The sequence below is a fragment of the Alosa sapidissima genome, chromosome 1 (assembly GCF_018492685.1).
Source record: "Alosa sapidissima isolate fAloSap1 chromosome 1, fAloSap1.pri, whole genome shotgun sequence".
Lineage (NCBI taxonomy): Eukaryota > Metazoa > Chordata > Actinopteri > Clupeiformes > Clupeidae > Alosa > Alosa sapidissima.
This window is the reverse complement of record NC_055957.1, coordinates 50,345,497-50,363,475: the sequence shown is the minus strand read 5'-3', so window position 1 is coordinate 50,363,475 and position 17,979 is coordinate 50,345,497. Positions and strand designations below refer to the sequence as shown.

At 47.0% G+C, this 17,979-nt stretch overlaps 1 protein-coding gene across 8 annotated transcripts in view; it reads left to right on the top strand.

Moving 5' to 3' along the window:
- mib1 (MIB E3 ubiquitin protein ligase 1) overlaps positions 1 to 17,979 on the top strand; it is a 63,149-nt gene that overhangs the window by 22,791 nt on the left and 22,379 nt on the right. For all 8 annotated transcript variants that reach the window (XM_042087388.1, XM_042087394.1, XM_042087391.1 and 5 more), the window contains 2 exons: positions 174 to 371; positions 3,174 to 3,325. In XM_042087388.1, the coding sequence (XP_041943322.1) occupies positions 174 to 371; positions 3,174 to 3,325 (350 nt within the window). The remainder of the gene's footprint in view (positions 1 to 173; positions 372 to 3,173; positions 3,326 to 17,979) is intronic.

Sequence of the window (17,979 nt, the reverse complement as noted above, 5' to 3'; positions counted from 1 at the left end):
CTCCTTGATGTCACTCATGTTGGCCTTGAGAAACTTGTTTAAAAAAAATAACTCGGACCAGATGAAGATGTTCTCAGATATATGGCCCCAATTAACACCAACAGCCGTCATTGTTACACCAGGAGTTGCAGGTAGCCTTGTTTTCTGAAAACTGATCATTCTTTTGTCCACAGGACAAGGATGGGGACAGGGCCGTGCACCACGCGGCGTTTGGGGATGAGGGCTCGGTCATCGAGGTGCTTCAACGGGGCGGAGCCGACCTCAACGCCAGGAACAAGCGCAGGCAGACGCCGCTGCACATCGCTGTCAACAAGGGCCACCTGCAGGTGGTGAAGACGCTGCTGGACTTGGGCTGTCATCCCAGCCTCCAGGTGCGTACGGTGGCCACGTCACAAGTTGCACTGTCCAGTGGAAGTCAGACACAGCGACTTTGGGGCAGGTGTGGGGCTCCTATCTGACTGTAGCATTCAGTATGTTAAATGGGGAAATTTGGAATCGGCCTTCATTGATCCCTTTAGGTCTGTAATCCAGCCAATCATGGTGTTTTGACATTCATGTGTTTTTGATATCATGCACAGAATGTGTAGCTCAGTGGTTTAAGAGATAAGGATGGTAATTGGGAAATCGCCAGTTCGAATCACAGATAGATACTTGATGTAGACAAGGCACTTCATCTGGATTTTCGCAGTAAACTCAGCTGTAAATTGGGTACCAACCTGTAATGGACCGGTTTCCCATCCAGGGGAAGTCTACAACTCTCATTCACTTAGCACTACAGAAACCCTTTTAGCCCTGTTAGCGTCAATTGGCGAGGAAAGAATAACACTGCGTATGCCAAGTAATAGGTTACTGCATGAGACACAACTTTTTGAGTTATGTTACGTGACATGTCCCCTCGGCTAGTTCTCTTAATTAAAGGCCACAAGAACTAGCAGGTCATGATGTCATATCACAGATTATGTTATCAGATTATGGTTTTGTTTCGTTTTTTGTTGAAATGGTGTTTAGCCGCCACCAGTCACATTAGGCATATCTGATCCTTGCATTTCGAAAGAATGATTCATATGCATAGAGCACCATGCTGCATGCTGTTTAATGATCTTCAAGTTTACTGACCTTTGAGAGAGAGAGAGAGGAGAATTCAGAAAGTGAAGCCTGATGTCTGGCTGATGGAGAAGAAAAATATGATATTTATATTTATGTATTCAGTGAAGGTAATTTTTTGTTTTTTTTTGCATTAGAAATTTGTGAAGTGACCTAAAGATATGTGAAATGTGACACTTGAAATGTGTCAGGCCCACTTGAACCAAAGTCCTTTTAGGCAAGTCCCTCCACTCAGCGGCCATAATGCAACGCTTTTTGGGCACTCATCGGGCATCCTATTCGGCAGAAATTTGCGTGCGCAAGGCTTCACGACACCAATCTTGCTCCAGCGGCGAGTTCACAACACATGATTGGCAAGATGTCTTCACAACACACCATATGATTGGCTCAATGTATTCACATCACACCATATGATTGGCTCAATGTATTCACATGTCGACGTTTTGCCGAGGAAGGGGTGGGATATGTGTAGACAACGGCCATATTGGCGTTACAAACTAACCCCATGCATTTCTATGGAGGATTTTTTGAGTGCTGTGTCTCCTCATTAGAAAGTCTCCGCTTGAACACACTCACTTAGCTCCTCCTCCTATTGAACACACTCACTTAGCTCCTCCTCCTATTGAACACACTCACTTAGCTCCTCCTCCTATTGAACACACCCACTTAGCTCCTCCTATTGAACACACTCACTTAGCTCCTCCTATTTATTGCACAGACTATTCTTTACTGTAACAGCACAGTTTCTTCAATGAGGGAACAAGTGTTATTTGTGTCTGCAGAAAAGATCATTTTATTGTTAAAGATGGAAAGACTGATTTGTTTTTCTTTAGCTTTGACTAGCTTTACCAAAGTCCTTTTAGGCAAGTCCCTCCACTCGGCGGCCATATACCAACGTTTTATGGGCACTCATCGGGCACAGTCTTTGGGTCGAACTGCGCGTGCGCAAGGCTTCACTACACCAATCTTGCTCCAGCAGCGAGATCACAACACATAATTGGCACGATGTCTTCACATCACACCACATGATTGGCTCAATGTATTCACATGTCGACGTTTTGCCGAGGAAGGGGTGGGATATGTGTAGACAACGGCCATATTGGCGTGACAAACTAGCCCCATGCATTTCTGTGGAGTATTTTTTGAGTGCTGTGTCTCCACATTAGAAAGTCTCTGGCTTTACTCAGAGACATGTTTTCCACATATTATGTACAGAACCTTGTTAAAAATGTATAGGGCCCAAATGAGGCCCAGTTAACACCAACAATCATTGTTGCTACAGGACTGTGAACATTTATCCTGGACTTCTCATCTTGGGCAGGGTATTTTATAGTTCCATTTGTAGTTATGAAAGCTTATTTAGTATTCCTTATTTTTAATGTAGCATAAGTCTGGATTGCGTCAATTCTTTAAAAAAAAAAAAAAGAGTAGTTGTCTTTGCAGAAAACAATGTACTAGTGTCCCAAAGAGATCATATTATTATTATCCTAGATCACACTGAAAATCAGTGACAGACATTCTAAGATCTATTTTTGGTTTTGTTTTACTCTTTATTTTGATGTAGGACTTGTTCTTACAAGGTGATATTGTACCCTGCTGTGGCACATTTCACTTCATTCAGCTCAGAACAACACAGAATGGTTTTTACTACGAATCAGCATCCTTATCTGGCTGCTATCCTACAACTGAGTAATCGCTCATGTGTTTAGTGCAGCAGTGCATGGATAATGTATACATTTACCTTTAGCTACACATTCTGATTCTTCATCATCCAAACAAGTGTGCTACCTGTTAGAGGTGTCAGAATGATTTTATTTGTACAGGATCCACCCCTAACCCTTTTTGGCTTTTGCATGATGCACATGTCATATCTGAAAGTAATTGTATAATTCCAACAGAATACATTGGCCTTGCATGACCATTTTATTATTTATACCTAGATACACACACACACACACAGAGCAAAGAGGTAATGTTTTAATTGGAAGGTTTTGACTTGTTAGTGGCAGACCTTTTGCTGGTCTGTGTGGGTGAGCTTGCTTTGGCTGACTCTATGCTGCCCCCTACAGGACTCTGAGGGTGACACACCCCTGCACGACGCCATCAGTAAGAAGCGGGACGACATGCTGTCCGTGCTGCTGGAGGCCGGCGCTGACGTCACCATCACCAACAACAACGGCTTCAACGCCCTGCACCACGCAGCCCTGCGAGGGAACCCTAGGTACCACAACACACACGCATGCACACGCACGCACGCACGCACACACACACATGAGTGCACACACACACACACACACACACACACACACACACGAGTGCACACACACATACTGAGAACAGCCTGATGCATCTTGCACTTTGACTGAGACTGAATCCCTTGCTGAGAGGAGAAAGTGTCTGCGTTTAATGGGGGCAGGTTATGTTTGTTGTTATCTGATGTGCTTGCGGCTGTCTCGAGTCCCTCTGCCGAAGAGCTGCCCTTGATTTCAGCCTGGATGTGAGTGTTCAGTTCCACCTGCCTCATCATACCTATCCTCCGACCCCCCCAGCTGCCGCCATGTCTCTCCTATGAGATGGACTGATGGCCTTACCTGCAGTCGACCCGAGAAGCCACACTTATCAGTTAGATAAGGTCGACCGTTAGAAGAGGCCATAAATTCCAGAGGGTGATTTCACGTGTGCCATTAGAAACCCCAGCAGTTGCCGTGTCTGTGGTGGCACACATTCCCTCGGTACCCAGACATGGGGAATCGGGGTCATGGTGGTTAGGGTGCGCCTGCTGTAATGGCCTATAGCCCCTGCCTATCCCGCTCCCCCCTCACTGATAAATGGCAATAGGGAGAGCAGTCAGCCTCTGCTTGACGTTTCAATTATGAGCTAGTGCAGGCAGATGCATCGCAACTCGTTTTTCATATTCCTCAGTAGCAGGCTTGTGCAAAATTCCAGAATTTAATTGAAACTGTCTCTTTAATTCCAATTCAATTCTTGAATTTCACTTGCATTACAATTGAGGTAGCAAACAGGAAGCAGAATTGCAATTCGAATTGTGCACAACCCTGCTCAGTAGAATCATTGCCGAGCAATAGTGTAACTTAGTGAAACAAATTCACCTTTCCCTCTGCTGTTTGAGGTGAGTGTCTGTCTGCATGTGTGGGTGTGTGTGTGTGTGTGTGTGTGTGTGTGTGTTTGTGTGTTTGTGTGCCTCTGCTATGCTGTTAAGGAAGTCTGCAGTACAGCTGCATAAGGTGCTAAGGGGCTCTAGCATTACCTCTGAATTTTTGCAATCTCTGCCTCCCTCGCTTGTGGGCAGCACGGGAATCCCTTTTTATTGACTGTGCCGATGAGAAAGCGCCGCGGTCAGTATTTATGACACACTTGTACAGCAGAGCTGTGCTTTGGTGCGCTCATCGTCCCCTCGCCATCAGAAAATCCTGCAGATATATAGCTCTCCACCCTCCACCATTTACTCTTAGTTCTTATTTCTCGCTTCAGCTCCCATGCCTGCATCTTTTTTTACTCTCTTTTCCCCCTGGAGGTAGCCCTGTGCACCGTTCTGAGACCTGCGACCACCCCACCCCACCCCCCAAAGTTCGCTTTCCCCCTTCGCGCTGGCTGAGACTCCTCCGTCTCCATGTGGCGACGCTGAACAGGAGCGTCCCCACTGCGCTCTAAACTGTGTGCACCTCTTCAGAATTGAGAACGATTTAGAGAGATTTATTTTAAGTGTGATAATTGATTGTCACAGGGCTGTTGTCACAGGGCTGGCAATTGGTGCAACTTCATTGGCAATTTACTCTTTTAAAATTCTCAGGTGTATAAACCTGGCTCAAACTTAGAAAGGTGACAGAGATGTATAGGCATGTAAGATGTAATAATGTAGGCTAATATGGTTTGTTGCTGATTAATTAGCCATTTGCTCTCTAAGAAATGCAGCGCTGATTGCTTCGATGGCCTTAGATGGTATAGATCTGTCGAGGTAAACAGGTTTTATACATTACTCTACCCTTTTGTTATCAGTATGAGACACATCTAATAGTCTTAGTATGCTGTAAGTGCCCATTGAGTATGAGACTGGATTATGATTGAGGCTCGCTCGTTTGTATTGTTTCCTTTGTTTAAAATGCATTTAGGGTTTGTTCACCCTCCGCTAATGATTTAGGATGTGCATATGCTCAGTCTGTGGCATTGAAATCTTCACCGTGGGATAGTGAGAAACGTAATTTCGATCTCTTTGTATGTCTGGAACATGTGAAGAAATTGACAATAAAGCTGACTTTGACTTTGAAAAAAAAAATGAGAACTGCTTCCAGTTGTCACATAGTCTAAATGCCGAAGCTGGATACTTTTGTTTTATTCTTCTTAGAATTCTTTGCAATCAAGATTTTTCTTTTTTGTCTGCCCTGACAGCCTTAAGAGCAAGCAGCAAAGTCTGTGAAGAATTACTATATTCTAGCAATAGCACAGTGGTATTCCATTTAGTGGACATTTCTTTTCCAGTCTGCGGCCAGTGACGCAACCCTTTCAAAATGTCAATATACAGGATCGATATAAGTGGTGTTCTTTTTTTCCACAAAAAAAAATAATTTTATTAATAATACTGACTCGGGGGCAGCCGTGGCCTACTGGTTAGCGCTTCGGACTTGTTACCGGAGGGTTGCCGGTTCGAACCCCGACCAGTAGGCACGGCTGAAGTGCCCTTGAGCAAGGCACCTAACCCCTCACTGCTCCCCGAGCGCTGCTGTTGTTGCAGGCAGCTTACTGCGCCGGGATTAGTGTGTGCTTCACCTCACTGTGTGCTGAGTGTGTTTCACTAATTCACGGATTGGGATAAATGCAGAGACCAAATTTCCCTCACGGGATCAAAAAAAGTATATATACTTGTACTTATACTTAATAAAAAAACAGAAGTTAGTTCTTTTATCAAATAAACAGACTGATTGTTGTCAGACGAGTGGGACCTACAGTTTTTTTCTGTGTGAGGCGCAAGAGTGTGGCTCTGAGCACTGGAAACATCAGAGAGCCAAGGTGTCCCCTGTAGTCTGTGTCATCACTCATAACCATAAATGACAGGGCAAAGGAAAATCAAAGAACCAAAGATCAATAAAAGATGGAAGCATTCCCATCTTGCCCTAGATGTGTTGTGTACATTCAAGTGTGCTCTGGTTAAGGGCATATTTGCCTTTGTTTGGCATCTGTGTCTATATGGAAGACTGTGTGTGTCTTTGTCTGGTCGAAGGCATTGTGGCTCTGTTTGTGACATGTCTTTGTGTGTGTGTGAGAGTGTTTACTGCAGCAGTCCTCAGGCTTTCAGCAGACGACTGGTTACTCTCAGTGGCTCTCTGGCACAGCATGGTGAGGCAGTGCCGTTACAGCACTGTAAACGGTACGATTAATAGCCCATGACTCACAACAGTGCTGCACACAAACACTCACTCAATCACTCACACACACACGGACACTCACTCCAATACACACACGGACACTCACTCCAATACACACACGGCCGCTCACTCACACAGATTGGCCCCGCGGTGCCAGGCAGACGCCACCATACACACACATTTACAAGCTTCTCACCCGTTTTCTACTCTCGCCAACAAATGGGCCGACCTGTTTGTTAATTACCACACCGAGTGGCTTCCTCCTACTGCGTGGGAACGCAGTGTGATTCAGGAAAAGCGGGAAAAAAAGAAAAATAATTAAGGACCCCCCCCCCCCCACCCCTTTTGATGGCTCACTCTGCCAGAACCAATAGAGGCCGCCACCGCCCGCAGTCGTTACGGGGAGCGTAATTACTCGCGGTGTGCGGTGTGTTTGTGGTCCTCTAGAGGAGGTGCTTTATGGGGTGCAGTGGGTCCCTGGGATGAGCAGACGGTACATTGCACAGGTACCTAAGCGTGCTCAAGCTGATCAGCCCTTGCCTGGTACATGTGCCCCGGCTGTTTGCTCCCAGTCGCTGGTGGAGTTGGCTTGACTGGCCCCGGAGCCTGCCAGTTGTCCTACCCCAGATGTTTGAATGTGCTGACTAATGTAAAAGCCACTGGCAGCGTTGCTGCTGCTGCTACTCTTGTGTAATGCTGTCGCCTGTGGTTAGGGCTTGATTCGTTGCCCTGGGTTGGGTAAATGGGAGCATTCTGGGTTTTTTTTTTTTTTCAATCCATTTTCCAGGGCATGTCCCAGGCTGGATGTGTTGTGTGTTGTTTGTAGCTGCCTGTCTGAGTCAGAAGCAGGTATGTTTGTTCAGCCTCCCGTGTGTGTGTGTGTGTTGCAGGGGTCAGAGCAACATGGACGAGGATGAGTGGAGTTAGGAGGGAGGGAGTGAGTGTGTGCGTGTGTTCGTGATCTAGTGCTCTGGGGGTGTATGTGGGGGCTGCTCCAACACAGGCAGTGTAAAAAGTGTGTGTGTGTGTGTGCGCACGCTGCTGCGACACTCGGAGAGGGCCAGCCATTGAAGGGTGTGCTGTAGTGATTTGTGTGTCCAGCACCCCCAACCCCCCTCCCAGATTTGGAGGCATCTGGCTTCCATCCTCATTCCTCACCCGCTGTCGCGAGCTGGGCTGGGGCAGGCGAGCAGTGGCTACTCTGCCTGCATGTGTCGCAGTGAGATCATGTTCACGCTCATTTTCTCTCTTGTCTCTTGCTCACTCAGTCGTCTGCCTGTGTCCTACACACACACACACACACACACACACTTGCTCTCACTCTGCAAGTCTGTAAAAGGCTCTCTCTGATGTCTCTTAGCCGGTTGTATGGAGCCACCTCCCCACCCCACTCCTCATTGCTCTGTGCTGCTAACACCCCCAGCATTCCCCATTCAGCTCTTGCAGTCTTGCCCTGCATTCTCAAAGAGGCATGCAAGCCCTGTCAGAGCTTATGTGTCCCCTCATATCTCCATTGGCTATACATAGGCTGCAAAATTTTGAACAACTGCTTAGAAGGACAAATAAGTCGAGGTGAATAACAGTGTAATAAATAATAACATGGCGGCACTTTTTAAAATTACTACCTGATTTTTATTTTGTAAAAACAAAAAGTATAAAACAGAGAATGTGTGTAATTGTGTCGGTTGAAACCCCAGCAAATTAATGTACAAGTATCACACTGGCAGCATTGGATTTTCTATTCACATAACAAAAGTGGCAAGGATAAGTGCTGAAAATGTGAATTAAGTTTGACATACACAAGTAGATTTAATTATTTCTTCCTGTTATGCATAACATAATAAAACTATAAAAACTCATCATATTAAGCCAATTAGAGAAAAACAGCACAGGCACACATAAATGCAGTTACAACTTCAGTTCTACCCTTTACATCAGGTGACATGGAATATATTAACATTATGGCTAATGAAGTGCTATTTAAAAAAATATCTAGTATATTTAGCATACATGAAATCATTGCAGTCACACAGTCAACCCTGTCACATGTGGAGATGAAGGAATATATGTGAACAGAAAACACAAGCTTAACATGGCTGCTGTTCTCGGTGTCATCAAAGCATAGCTACAGCTGGTTGAAGGGGACCAAATCCATTGAACAGGTGATTTGGTTCCATTTTACCAGCTTTAGCAAAGCATTGGGTAAGCACTGTTGAATAGGAGACTCGATCTGAATATGAATCTTGGTTCTGCATTTTTACACTGGAAGCACTCAAGCTGACAAACCACCTCCGCTAGGGCGACAGAGAGCGAAAACTCCTTTGAAAAGTGCCTCGGTTAGTCATCACCGCCCTGTAGTACTTCATTTTTGAAAACCAGCGAGGGGTGCCCTTTCCTTGAGTGCTCTTCCACAGCTCTTTTTGTGCCACGGCCACATTATTCACTTTCACCTTATGCCCATGTGCCTCCGTTCTTCCCCCCCCTCTAGCCAGTGTGCTACCCCCTTTCTCTGGCAGTACCTCTTCCCTTCCCTATCCAGTGGTCGTGGCCCCCCTTCTGTAGAAAAAGAAAAATTGTACCCAGAGAAAAGGATAATAATAATCCGTCGTGGTGCACTTGAGTCAAATGTCCGGGAGTCATGTAGCAATTACAGCAGCTGATGGATGAAGGCTGGTGTGGGCACAGTGCCGCTCAGACCACTGAGAAGGGACCGCTCTGCCTCTCTGTGGCACACACACACTCACACTTATACTGCCTTTCCAGGCTACATGCAGGGACGACAGTGTGGTAATTCTTCTGGTTAAATTCAGCTGATGAGAAACGGAGGAAGCTAACCTGCATTCCCACGTCTCTAGGCCGTGTCCCATAGCAGCTGTAAATAAGCAAATATACTGAGCATGTGTGTCCCTGGTGCTACTGTTTTGTCAGTTGATATCAAACGGAAACTACTTTCTACACGGCAATTAACTTGTGTTTACTTCCTTAACTTGCCAAATTGGTGTTTCTGAATTAAAAAAACATAAACGAACATCAGCTGTGTATTTACAGAGGGATGCTATAGTCGGTTCCTTTTAGTAAAGTGGTCTTTTAAAGTGCTATTTTCACCACTGCTCCCCTCTCCCCCTGTAAAACACACTTGCATGCTATCTTTGGATCAGGTGGTTAAAGCCACCTCTCCTCCCAAATGCATCGTCCATAACAGGGCAAAGGCAAGGACGACTGCCGAACATTTGATAATGTCAGCATCTGTTGTGTGTGTCACTCATGCAAGAGAAGAGGACAGCGGAGGGAGGGGGCAAGGGAGTAAGAGCAGGCATTGCCATGACGGCAAGATTAAAACTACCCTATGCAGAAGAGTGTTGGAAGACAGCAGGCGAGAAAGACCCCCACTGACCCACCCCAGCCAGCGTTCACTCACTGAGGCCATTTCACCTTGCATTGTCAAAAAGATATGTCCTTCATTTTGGCTTCTGCAGAAGCGCTTATTAGCCGGTCCTCTTAGTTGACACGGGGCAGTGTCATGGTAGTGGGAGGTTAACATGTCTGTTAAAGCAAGGCATTGAAATGCCAACGGTTAATCCTAGACTCTCTCTGCTCATAAATCAAATATGACCTCACTACGGAAGATATGTGGAGCACATTCAAATGTGAAAAGTAGGTTACAAATTGCAGCTCTTCTTCTTTGGTAGCAAACTAGCAAGTGTTTTTGCCTTTTCCACTGTAATTAACTGCATTTGATGGTCTGTGATGAAAACACCATAGCTTTTAAGTGAGAGTGATGTGCCACCTCTGTTGTGCTTCCACACAACCACCTGCCAGAAAAGTGCATGCAAAAAATAACCTGAGCGTGTTTAGAGAATATTCCAGCGTTGTGCATTATGGATAGAATGCTCAGTGTTGTTGGTTGTCGGAACACACCACTAAAATACTGACAATAGAAAAGAGACGAGTGGAAAGTGTTAGTTCTGGAAAGTGTTAGTTCTGGAAAGGGCACCAGCTTGTGGGCTGGAATAGGGAGAAGGGCATGACTGCAGCTGCTGACGCCACCACCCCACTCCCCCTATCCCGCCACCTCCCGCATTTGTGCGAGCCGGGCGACAATTAGAATCAGCTGACAGGCAGACCCCACTCTGATCCTGCATTGTCATTTGCTCCTGCTCTAATCTGGCTGCCATGCGGCCGAGCAAAGCATTTGGCAAGCCTAGCAAACCTGAACAATGGGGCCAGGAATCAGAGCTTGAGGGGTCGAGGGGTGTACCGGGGGCACTGAGAAGGGTTAAAACAGGCTACCATATGGTGCAGTACTGGGAGGCCAGTTGCTATAAACTAAAAAAAAAAAAAAAAGAAAGAAATGAGGGCTTTGCACCTTTCTGGATCTATTACCTCAGCAGCTCTGTGCCACTGGTCCCACACCTTCAGTGTGCTAAAATAAAAGGCGAGTACAACCCAATGCTCCTTCCCCCATATTTTATTCTGAGAAAGGTGGAAAGGACCTTTGGAAAAGATTATGGTATTAATTATTTGGACTGGCCGTGGCATACCACTATGCCTGCGGAAGTAAGGATAAGTTGCGGCTGGCTAAGATTCAAGGCCTGTAATGCAGTAGACTCACCAATAATGAAAGGAACCTCTGTTCCTATGGAGATGTCTCGGCCCAATCATTGGTCTTTTCGCGTTAAGGCAAGTGTGCATATTTTGGCAACTAGATTAGCACGTGAAAGCTCAATCAGACCACTCCTTTTCACAACAAAAAAATCTGTGTAGAATGATCCATCAATGATCATTATGTTTTTAGATTATAACCATAACTAAACTAATTGTTAACTGATACTAGCAAATTGCACACAACTGCGCTTAAACACTCATTTAAAACTGATGTATAGCAGTAACTTCACTGTCTTACTCCTTACTGCAGTCAGCACACAGCCTACCCCCCGATTGTAAACGCATTCTACACCACACTCCCTTTGCAGCATCCCACATATTTCCACAACATCTACATGATAGTCAAATTAGCAATTAGCAATATTTATTCATTGATGTCCTATTTGGACGATTAGGACCTGACCAAGAATACATACTTCTTTACATTCCATAGTTATCATATGTTCATATGGGCACATAAAGAAGTATGTACACCAAGTAGGCAGCCTCTAGCACAGCTTGTGTCCTTACCTTATCCGGGGTGTCGGCGCAATTTTTTTTTCGAACAGACCAAACCCCTGCATTCACTTACTGTAGACTGTCAGCATAGCCATTTTTTGTTCTTTTTCCATACAATTAGAAATGCAGCAGTATATCGAAGACCTAAAGGTGACTTTCGGCAGTAGTCCAGAGAAACAGTTAAGGCTTTTTTGAAGTGACTCTCCTTCACAGCACACTACATGTGTGTTCTGGTCAGCACTGGTATCTGTGTCCTAGTGACCCCAGCTGTCCTCGAGCGGGCCAGGGATGTCCATAGGGAGCAGAGAAAAGAACAGCGCCTGGGATTTCTGCAGCAAAAGAAGGTTGTCCTTGCTGCTTTTTTTTCTGGAGGAAAAATAGAGAGAGAAGGAGGTTGGGCTGTGGCTACAAGAGATGGGGGAGACTGTTCCCCTCTGTGCAATGTCCTTGCGACTTGGCTCCTGTACTCCTTGTCGTCCATGAAAGTTGATTGTACTGTCCTGGGAATAGGTGCGTTTGAAGCCAAATGGCCTCTTCAACATTGCACACATTTTCACTACCCTCCGCTCTCACTCTCCCTCCCTTCATCCATCCCTCCTTCTCTCCATCCCTCCCTCTTCCCTCCTTAACTCACTCTCTCCCACTTCATCCATCTGTCTCTCGCCATCTCTATGCAGTTGGCTCTCGTTTTAACCTCATCCCAGGAGAGACATCAGACTGGTTGCTGATGTTTGAAAACGAGGGTGATCCAAGTAGAACAGGAAGCTATTGTGAGCAGGATTTGGGCTTTAGGCACACAGACCAGGGCAGAGGTCACATGCAAGCGCTAATGCCCACTCAGCACTTGTGGATCGGATTGCACTGGGTGTTGTGCATTTTTTACGACCCCCCCCCCCCCCACACACACACACACACACACACTGTTTTCCACCCCTTATACTTTCCCCACCCTGGATTTTTCTCATTCAAATCTCCCATTCCCTGCTGGTTCACCTGGCTGTTTGCTTTGTGATCAACAGCTCAAGTTGTGACACTTGAGGTACAAGAGATCAATACCCGTTTGCGTGGCAGCGTGAAATGTTCAGTAGTTCTCTAATGAATCTTTACCCCAGCCCTATACATTCCACAGGTCAACACCCCCCCCCCCCCCTTCTTCTTCAGGCACCTCTGGGCTTTTCAGTTAGATACCAGGCCACCCAGTTGGGGCACTGGTGGAAAAAACATAAGTGGAAGGACACTCAGACGTGCTATTCTGGGCACTAACGAATCTCCTGCCCAGGAGCTCAAGGTTGGATAAGTTAAGATATGTTGGCGAGAATGATCTAGAACGGGGGGGTGGGAGAGTTGGGGGATGAATGGCGGAGGCTGAGATGACGCGGCGGTGTTGCTAAGTTCTGGAATGCAAAGGGGCTAACTGGTGCGGGTCTGAGGTATGACGTCCTGTTTAGGAAATGTCACAGCGGCCCGAGAGGCCCAGGGCGGGTTGGAGTGAGACGGAGAGGCGGGAGGGAAGGCAAGTATACGGTGGGATGCGTTGGAGTTGATTCCACTTGTGCATGGACTCCTTGTGACGGGGAACACAAGTGGAGGAGAAGGGTGGGTAGTCGCCGGGCTCGCCTAACTTGCAGTCATGGAGACAGCACTGCAGCACTCCGGCCGTGCCCCTGCCTCTGCCTAGTGATTAGAGAGTGCAGGGTACAATGAGTGCAGGGTGAGAGAGAGAGAGAGAGCAGGAGAGCAACAGAAACTGGGTTACTACCCTGAGTGTCGTGGGTTCAGCCAGTGACACACATACCCCACATGTCCCCCTCCCTCCCTCCCACGCCCGCCCTCCTGCTATGGCGGCTACCACAGTTAATATACCACCACAGCTGTTTGCCGTCAATCCGCTTTCTATCCTTTCCAACACACACGCACATGCACAGACTGCCCTCCCTTAAAACTCACGTCCCACCATGATACCAATATTTCTCCTTCAGCCGTCATCGAGTTATCCTTCCCATCCTTTTTCTTCGGCAAAGTGGAAGTCCTGTAACTCCTTTTGGAAGTAAGAGGGGACCAAGAGCCAAGAGTAGAGGAGGTGGGGCCAAAAAAAGGCATCCGAGAGGGAAGCAAATGTCCCAGCAGAGAATCACAGTGAATCCGATCACAAGTGGCTGAAAGTAATCTGATCCAGGCCAGGAATGAGAGGCCTTTTTTATTTGTATTTTTTTGTTTTTTGTATTTATTTATCTCTTTCTTTTTTTTTAAAGAAAAGACTGTTGTGTCCCTAGCCCAGCGGTTGTGAGTCAACGAGTCCGGCATCAGATAGCAGCAGCGCTGCAGCCATGAGACGCTAATGAGCCAGAGAGCACTCTGCTGCAGCAGCTGCGCGGCCGGCGCAGCTAACGCAAGAGAGAGAGAGAGAGGGAGGGAGAGAGGAGGAGAGAGGAGGGAGGGAGAGAGGGAGATGGCAAGAGAGTGAGAGTGGAGGAAGGGAGAGTGAGAGAGAGAGAGAGAGAGAATGAGCAAGCAAGGCAAATCCATGTGGATGATAGCAGCCCTCCCTCCCCACCCACCAAATCCTCGTTCACCTGTTCTTCCTCTATAGTCCCGTACTTCCTCATGCTTCCGCATTCTTCCTTTTCCTTTTTCCCTTGATGAGATAGAAGGAAAGCAAAAGCCATAGAAAGATTTAAAAAAAAAAACATCTCTCTCTCTCTCCCGGTAAGTAGTTCGTCTCGTAGTGTCGCTGCAGAACAGTAAATTCCACTCCCCCATGCCGACCACGCTACACACGGGCAAGGCGAGACATGCAGTTAATAACCCAGAGTGGGAGAGAGGGAACGAGCTAACAGAGTGAGTGAGGGAGTGAGAGAGAGAACGAGTGAGCGAGCGCACCGGAGAACGAGGAAGACGTCAGTGCGGAGCAGGCCGGCTGGGGGGTAAACTCTGGTCCAGGGGGAGGCAGGCACAGGCGGCATATATTACCTGTCAGCTCAGTTTCCCCCCCGTGTTCACCCTGCTCCTCCCTCTCGCTTCCATCCAGTGTGTGTGAAGAGCCATAATGACCTCCAGAGCGCTCCAGCTGCTGCAGCCATCGCATGCTCGACTCGCTGAATCAGCGCCTCTGATGGGGGGGGCGGGGGGGGGGGTTGCTGTGCAGGGGAGGGAGTTGAACATGCTGAATGGGGGAGAGACAGTGAAGGGGAGAGAGAGAGAGAGAGAGAGCTGCAAGGGGAGGGGGGTAAAAAGGAGGAGAAAGGGAGCTGCAGGAAGAAAGCATACTCACGCCTTACCTTTTAGGAGGGGAGAGACATCATGCTGACACGCAGAGCTGCCGCTGCTGCTCTAAAAATGAGGCAGAGGGAGAGGAGGAGGGAGGGAAAAAAAAAAAAGAACTGCAGCACCCCCCCCCCCCCCCACCCCCGGCTCCACCATGTGCATTCTCTGGGTTTTCTGTGAGGATGTCCAGGACTGCAGGACTGTACTGTAGGACGCTCTACCCTGTTTATGTTCCATTCTTGTTCTCTCTGTCAACAGACAAATAATGAGTTGCTTGCCATGTCAAATATGATTTTTGAAACTCTGGAGACTTGAAAGCTTCACAAAGTCAAAATGTTACAAATTTTAGGAAGGAAATGAGAACCAGGATCGTTACACCATATAAGCCTCATATACACTTTTATAGTTTTTTTTTATGTGTAGTGCTGTTCAGTATTCTGCATGTCACTTCAACATTTTGACGAGGGCTAATTTTACTTTCATAAAATGAGAGTTGGGCAGAGGTTGACGATGGCGGCCCAGTGTGTCTGACCTGAGGCTTGATGCAAGTTGGAGGTTTCCTCCCCCAGTGGGGGCTTTCCAGGAGCTGGTCTCTCCTTAGGGAAAAAGGTCAAAGAGTCGAGTCATTGGAGGGGTGGGGGGATTGACGTTGACAGGGTTTGGCAGATGAGGAAGAGGCTAACTGTTGTAGGTCCTGTGCTTGCACTTCAGGGAAGAAAAACTAAACCGTGTTTGAGCTTTGCAGGCAGGCAGGCAGGAAGGCATTCAAAACATGTGCTGGCCAGTCGACGGTCTCCTCTCCGGTGTCTCTCTCACCTCCCTGTGACCATATTTAGTCAACCAGTGCAAAAAATAACCCCCCCCCTCGTCCTCCACCTCCTCCTACTCTTCCACCACCACCACCCGGCTCCAGCCCCAGCAGCCTCCCCCATGCAGCTGTCCCCCCTTCTGAATGCTCCGGGAAGCCTCCATCCAGCGCTCCGCCTATCGATTGCACGTCCTGTACAACAAGGAGCTAGCCCATGTTAGCGCAGCCCTGGCTGCCATTTGCTGCACTATTTTTAGTACTGCCAAATAAAGTGGTCTCTTCTCTTTTTCCCTCCTCCCTGCATCTTCTTTTCATCTCTTCTTCACCCTCTCTCTCTCTCTCTCTCTCTCTTTTTCTCCTCTCTCCATCTCCTCTGTCTCTTTCATTTTCAACGCTACTTCCCTCTCTTTTAAATAGCTCGGGAACATGCTGGATATGGTAGATATTGCTACTGCTCAACTCTATACTTAGAAACAGGCACAGTTGAGTGTCTGAGAAGGGAGGGAGGAGGGTTTGGGAGGGAAGTGTAGCGATAGTGGCAGTATTTGTGGGAAATCTATTAGGCACAGGAGAGCTATGTGCACTACATCACACCTGTAACCAAACTTACAACAACACTGCTCTTGCAGCTGGTCCGGTGGCTCAGCACAGTCCGAGAGCCTCCTGTTCTCTCATGCACACAGCTTTGTGTGTGCTGTGATTTATCTTACTACTTGCGTGGTGCATGCTTTTCCTCTCCTGCTCCCCCTCATGTTGGAGTTTTCATTCATTTTTTTCCTCATTTCCTACGGCACAGTTGCTGAAATATCTGTTTAATTAGGAAGTTGGCTGGCTGAGCGAAAGTGTGCTCTGTTCCCTGATCCACGTCACACCACTCCACAACACGCCACACCAGCTCTGGTTAAAGCCAGGCCTTTGCTACCCCACTCTCCCAACATCTTAATTGCACTGCTGGAGGCATCAGCTAATCTCTTAGCGTAACATTTCCTCACCGTTTAGCGCAGCGTCCCTTTTTAAATAATAATGGGGTTTGAGGAAACAGCGGGTTGACCTTGGATTCTCCCCATCCCTCTTCAGTGCTCACTGTCATGTCTGCTGCCCTTCAGGGAACCCCCCTCCCCAGAAAAGAAAAACCCACTAGAGAGGAATAAGCTGGCCTTAGACCCCAGACATCCAAATATGCACCTGCTATCAAAGGTTTGATTTAATAAGGGGCTGATTCCCATGCTGTTCACTGAATGAGGGCGAGGGTTGTTGCTCATCTTTTCGTTTGGGATACATCCAGACCGGACCTAATGCCACTGTTCTTTATCTGGCTGCTGTTCACGCTCTCTTAATAGCGGGTGCTAAAACAGAATTGTATGGCCAATCACTCCTCTGTCACAGTGGCTCAGTAGAGGCCTCATTTTCTCTAATGAATCTTTGGCTTGGATGGCAGAATGCAATTCAATTAATGCATTGCCGCTCTAATTTATTGCCACTGCGTTGCATTGTGTTTATGACTATTACAAGAATTGACTGTTTGCCAGGTATGAGCCAGCCTAATGCATCTACTTAGAGCTTAACCTTCCATCTTATGAGGCAAGTGTAACTATTGAATGGCTGCTGCTCCAACACCATTTGCTGTGTGCACCTGCCAGCGTCTTTGTCTAAAACATTTCCTCAGTGCTGTGCTTCTTCGTGCCAGTACTGTGGCTTTACATAGGTGGTCATTGACACGATTACCAGACATGACATGCAGAGCAGAACTAACATAGGATATACTGTAACGTCATAATTGATACACAGTGCCATGCTATCTAGTGTGGTGTGGTGCAGCTTTGTTTACAGTCCTACCATCTGAACATTATTGCACTTGAATCAGATTGGTAGAAGTGGTTGAGTGGGCTGTCTTTTTTTTTTATTTTTTTTTTATATCAGGTTGCACTTATTCAATCTTAATCAGTCAGTTAGTCACCATCTGTCTCGTCAGCCAGTGATGTCAAACAGTGATTTTTGAAGGAGGCCATTACAGCTGCCCTGATGTGAGTGCCAGGTAAATGACTGGATGTCGCCTGATGCTCTTAGATGGTACACTTGATGTTAAGCCAAACAACTAATCAATCAGAGAGATAATGCATATGGACACTGTTTGTTTGTCTCTTGAGGTATTTACCGTATTTTCTGGACTATAAGTCACACTTTTTTTCATAGTTTGGCTGGTCCTGCGACTCAGGTTCAATATATATATGTGTGTGTGTGTGTGTGTGAGATGTTTTT